The sequence below is a fragment of the Drosophila obscura genome, unplaced genomic scaffold (assembly GCF_018151105.1).
Source record: "Drosophila obscura isolate BZ-5 IFL unplaced genomic scaffold, ASM1815110v1 contig_195, whole genome shotgun sequence".
In the NCBI taxonomy this organism is placed as follows: Eukaryota; Metazoa; Arthropoda; class Insecta; order Diptera; family Drosophilidae; genus Drosophila; species Drosophila obscura.
Window position 1 is genome coordinate 35,257 of NW_024542784.1, and position 6,122 is coordinate 41,378.

Consider the following 6,122-nt stretch of genomic DNA (forward strand, 5'->3'; position numbering starts at 1 on the left):
CCGCTCGAAGAATATATGACATTTGTTTGCTGGAAAACAGTTTTTGGATCTGAGTACTAGGCTTTATGAAAAGTAAAAACATTACGCGAAACATAATTACGCTTGCGACCCATGTTAACAAAGCGATAAGAACGATCAAACCAAATGATGCATCAATGCAACTAAGCTTTGACTTAAGATAAGCTTTAGAAAAAGATAAGCTCATAGATATCTATGTATGTACATACTTATGCATGTACATACATATGTATGACAATCACAGTCAAGCGCAGTCACACGCACAAAATGAATACGAGCTCTTATCTTTCGGCGTAGCATTTACGAAAACATTAAATGCTGATGTCGTTGTTGAACTCACTTGCCGAGTTTTGCTAGCCACGTCTTTTACATATGTACATCTAATAGCACTAAGCAAATAGTTTATAATAGTGCTAAAACTGATACTGCTTAACGTAGCCAGACCAACTAAAACTAAAATATATATAAACATTAAATATATATGTAATAAACTAAATTTTTGTTTTCAAAAACATTTTTTCTCAAGAATTTTTTTTCATGAAAAAAATAGTTGTTATGGTTTGTCTTTTCTTACTGAGTAAGAATAAATATAATATTTTTATTTAGTCCGTAAGGAAAAGTCTAATTTACAACTTGAGTTGATTATTATTATTATGCTTATTTTTTGAGTTAAGTACAACTCAAAATTTATCATTATGTTATGAGTGAGTCATTAAAAATGAATCATTTTTGCACAATTTTTTTAAAAAACTTATAATATAATTATATATTTAAAAAAAAATTGTACAAAAATGATTCTTTTTATTGACTCATTTGACTGACAACTCCCGTCTTTGTTGGTGTATAATGTCGCTCGACTCGACGCGGCCCGAGGCATTTACGAAGCCAAAAGCAGAGGCAAATTCTAGCCTAAAAGAGAATGGAAGAAATACCCCGCGCGCCCGACGCAACATCAGCCCTCAAAACAAAACGAAAAAGCGAAATTCAGTTCAAGCGGCAAAAAATTGTAGAGCCCACACACAAGCATGGTATGTGTGAATATATGGCACACACACATTTACGTAGCCTGGAAACGAAACTCAAAACAAACTCAGAACGGTTTCGGAAAATAAAAATTGATAAATATTTTGTCGTGCCTGTGTACACACATACATTTGCAATTCTCGGCTTGCTTTCGCATCTCGTCATGAATCGAACATGTCGAAAAAATGCCGAACGTCTCAGGTCCGCTACCCGAACGTCTCAGGTCCTACAGCCGAAGACCTGGGGACCTGGGACAGAAAACTCAGCTGCGACACGTTGGTGTATGAGCTGGCACATCTATATACTGTATGGTTAGTGCCGCGACGTGTATGGTAGTTCTTGATTCCCGATAGAAGGCCTACTGACTCCCGTCTCTACGCCAGGCAGTGCCTTTTATGGATCGGCCGGCCTTTGATTTTCGAACCAATGTCTTAAAGATATCTTATTTCTATTTCGGAATGTCGGAAGGTTCTTATATAAATATATATTGCCAATCGCCTCCCAATAGGTGTCCAAGGTTTCAGGTGTGCACCGGTAAGGAATTTGAGGAATATTTATTTATTTAATATTATCATCGATACTTATTGCGTAAGCCCCCTTGTGCCGGTCTCCTGTCTTTTGGCATGTACCGAGTTTTGGTTTTTGCTGGGTGTTGATCTCGTCGTTGGAGAGCTTTGGTAACCATCCATGGTTCGTTACAGCATATGCCGGTGGATTCCGATTGAAACTTCAATGCATTGTAATGTTGGCATACGACAGACAATGAACCCATATCAATGCAGCGAAGGTCTTGGTAAGCTATTGCGCTATTGCAAAACTTCCATTCATTTACACAACGCAGGAGCACGTTCCTCTTGCGTTAGATTAATAGAGACATTCCGATTACTTATATCACGACGTGTACGTCGCCCAAGGTTTGATCGTCTAATAACTGGCATATTATAGCTCAATTTATGAATAATATCCCGAGCTTAGAACTAATCTTTGAATATGACAATTGCCGCTTCACATACTTAGCAGGCATTAATCAAGCGAATAACTCAATTGATGAATAATGAACTCATCCTCAATTATGACAATTGGATCTTCGCCTACTTCTATACAAGAAACAAATACAAAATCACTTTTTTCGCGATCGTAGGTTGGTTTTTTCCAAAATTTTTTTTTTAAATTAGTACATATGTTGAAATAAATCAAAACAAAAACAAATATGAAAAAAAAAAAAAATTGTAAGTAATTTGCAAGCAAAAACTTTGGAGTGTAAAAAATAGCGGGAAAATTTGATGATGTACCATGGAAATGTTCACTCTAAATGGTCACAGCCGACCGAATATTGAAAGCATACTTTTTTAAAAGCTATCGGCTGCCTAACTAGTGTGTTGGCAGTCGAATCCAACAAAAACATTTTGAGTTTATCGCATTTCAAAATTTGACTTTAATTCCGCTAGATAGGCTGTTTTGCCCAGTGTGAAGCCGCTCTCACGTAAAGATAGATATACTTATTATGTAACCTGCCTACCCCTCATAGCTTTTTCACACTGACGACCTTCGACCATCCAGTTCTGGGATGGTCCGTAAGGTTTTGCCGTTCCAAAAATTTCCCAGTTATTCCACCATCCAACTGGGATGTTCCTAATTCGAACGTTTCTGTGCGGTATTTTTTCGATAATTGTCATATGCAACCATAAATATTTGACATTCCCAAGAAAAAATGGGAATTCACTACGAGAATGTAAACAATGACAGATAGGAAAATGATAAAAAAAACAACAAAAAAAAAAACATCTGATATGTCAGAATTGTCTCAAGTACACAACTCGGTTTGTGGACTTTCCTCTGGGATCCTCTCATTTATGAATGCTGTGCAGAGTTGATGCAGGATATTGCACACGCTGTTGGCATTCCGACTAATCTATACTCTGAAAAAGAGCCCAAAGTATACTATGCTCTGGCTATACAAAACATTCCTTAAGAACGCCTCGTTGGTTTTGGGTACGTCTTTCTCCCAAAATGTCCCAAACCGCTTTTCACAAAACATAGAATATGTATTTGTATTTAAAACATTGATTGGATTTGGTAGAATCAGTCTAAAATGACCACGCTTCAGTGTTTTCAAAACAGATAACCATTCCAATAAATTCTCCTCGTCAATGTTAGCCTCATCATCATCATCCATGTCCAGCAACATGATTATCTTGTGCAAGAATATGTTTTCTGCTCAATCATATTCATATCCATTGTAATGTTATTTATATTCATTTTATTATAAATGTGAACAAATTTTCAGCGCACAGAATTGTGAGCATTAGCTGTTTCATTTTAATTATAAATGTGAACAAATTTTCAGCGCACAGAATTGTGAGCATTAGCTGTTTCTCATGGATGGTAGATGGTGTCAGTGTGAATCAGTGCTTCACATCTTTCAAAAATTCCCATCGTTCCCCCGGGATGGGCTCAGTATGCAGAGGGCATTATCAGTTTTTTTTTTTTGGTGCCAGTGGGATTCTGAGTTTCATATTACATCTGTAAAAAGTCTCACTGCCCCGCCTGGGTATGCTTTCAGAAGTTTCAGGCTGGAAACGTTATTGCATTGTCCCAATACCATAGTTCCAACTGCAATATAATATATCGACGATATGTCAGTGCTAGGAATTTTAATCAATCTCATTAAACCAACTTTGTTTTTATACTTTGTTGACGATGGGGCGAAGGAAATCTAAGAGAAAGCCGCCACCAAAAAGGAAAAATATAGAACCACTTGACCAGCAATTTAACTGTCCGTTCTGCAACCATGAAAAGTCCTGTGAAGTGAAAATGTAACTATCTCAGAATACGCCCGAATGTGTTTTTCAGCCATTAAGAGTAAAAACCTTGCATATTACATTATTGATGGGGTATACATATATTTTGGACTTGCTTTGTCCAAAGAAATGCCAAAGGGAATTTTAGGGCAAGTGGTAATGTAATCCATGCCGGAAATGACATCAAAATTCTGGTTTGGCCATGATGAATATTAGCTTTAATAGGAAAACGACTTAAAACGTCCAAATTCTGGTTGTGTCGAAACACCAAGGACATAAAGGACCGTGGAACACAAATTCAAACACACTATATGTACATATGGTTGTACATACATATCTAAAAAAGCAAATACCTGTCTGATATTCTGAGATCTTATAACATGGGTTTTAATTTATATTAAATTTCAAAGTTTTTCATTGACTTTCTTAAATTTAACATTACGGCAGGAACTATTACTCCCTTTACGATGTTTTTATTTTGAATGGCTTGAAATACCTGTGCAGCAATTAAATTTTTCATTTTATATCTTTCAGGGATAAAGGAAGAAACACAGCGAAAATAACTTGTCGAGTGTGTTTGGAAGACTTTCAAACTGGAATTAATTTTTTATCAGAGCCAATTGATGTTTATAATGATTGGGTAGATGCATGCGAAACGGCCAATTAATTTCAATAGCTCAAATTAAATTTAAACAATAATTGAACAAAATGACATTATATTTAGAAAAGTTTGTTTCTCCTAGGATGTTAGGAATAAACAGTAGAATAAAATATTTTATTGAGATATAAATAAAAACGATCCAATTCAATAACTTGTATCGGCGATGTACCATTAAGATAATTAAGGTAAGCGAAATGAAATACGAACTGTAGTAAAACAAATAAAAAAAAATATTCCAATTCTGAACACCTTAAATTTTTCATGTTTTTATTAGACAATGGGCTGGTTTAAAAAAATATTCACGACCATAGCGATCAGCTCTCCTTAAATTTTCTGGTAATTTTGCGTATAGCCTCCTGAATTTTGATTTTTAATATTAAAAATTCGATGTTTTATGGCTTAAATTTTTCGATTTCGAGTTGCTGGTTACTGAAGCATAGTAATCATTTATTATCGAGAAGGAACGTGTGAGTCGCTTCTCGGGTCAGTATATACATTTTTGAGCTTATGATTTTTTAGAATTTGAGAATTAAAAAAAAATTTGTTTGCTACATCTGTAGTAGATGTAATCTACTATGTATATTCTACATCTAACATGTATATTATACATGTAATATTTAGATTCTACAGATTTTCGTCCTTTGTGGGGGCGGGGCGAAATTTTGGAATTCACATGTAGCAGTGTGATCACATGATCAAACCAAATTTGGTTTCTCTAGCTCTTATAGTCTCTGATATCTAGGCGCTCATCGGTACGGACAGACAGACGTCAAATACAATATACCCCTTAAATCTTTTTGAGTACGGGTATAGAAACTGGCAGGAATTTTTCGTTTACGTTTTCCTGGCTTGAGTATCCAGCATCATGAGCGGAATTAACAGATTCACACTATCATGATAGTGTGTGTACTGACAGAACAGATGAAACCCAGCTCAGGAACACCATTTCATCATTTCCATGTCTTTTACATACTTTTTTATAGTTTTGCCGCTCACATTGTATTTTTTGATAAGCCCACGATAAGATTTAGCTGTGCGACCCACTATTTCAGCCTTTACTTTGGCTTTAATTTGAGACTGCTGTAATGGACAATTTTGTCCGGACCCCAGGGCCCTGCAGAGGCTCCACCATATTTTTTCCTTTCTGAACATACGAAATTTACTTTATAAATATAAGTTTTCTTGAAACCCATAGCAGAAAAGTAATGAACAATTTCATTTTTCGACTGAGATGGGTTATTTGCGCAATATGACTTTCGGATTTCCCAGCGCGATATTTAGTCGTCAAGCCCTTAAATTATAGCCTAACGTAAATCATCACCATTGTTCGTTATTTGCACTACACACTGTACATAAACATTGTTCTCGCATATGATTACGCACGGCAGCGGCAGTTCTTTCGTTTGTCTATACCGTCGTCTTTGCTTTGTTGTGGAATTTGCAGCATCTTAGCTGGTCTCTCGTGCTCCATATGACGTTCGTGCTTGGCTTAGCATCTGCTCAGAAAAATTACCGCGGATACGCATTTTTACTATAATAAAATGTTGATGTACATTATGTACATTATCGTCCTCCAGCTTCACAGCAACCACAAATAAGACATTTCTGCTTGCTTAAAT

General features: G+C 35.9%; 1 protein-coding gene across 1 annotated transcript; it reads left to right on the forward strand.

Moving 5' to 3' along the window:
* Positions 1–3,708: 3,708 nt before the first annotated feature.
* LOC121404375 (transcription elongation factor 1 homolog) lies at positions 3,709–4,757 on the forward strand. The gene is made up of 2 exons (XM_041593709.1): positions 3,709–3,857; positions 4,377–4,757. The coding sequence occupies exons 1-2, from the start codon at positions 3,742–3,744 to the stop codon at positions 4,507–4,509; spliced, it is 249 nt and encodes an 82-aa protein (XP_041449643.1). The 5' UTR covers positions 3,709–3,741; the 3' UTR covers positions 4,510–4,757.
* Positions 4,758–6,122: the final 1,365 nt, after the last annotated feature.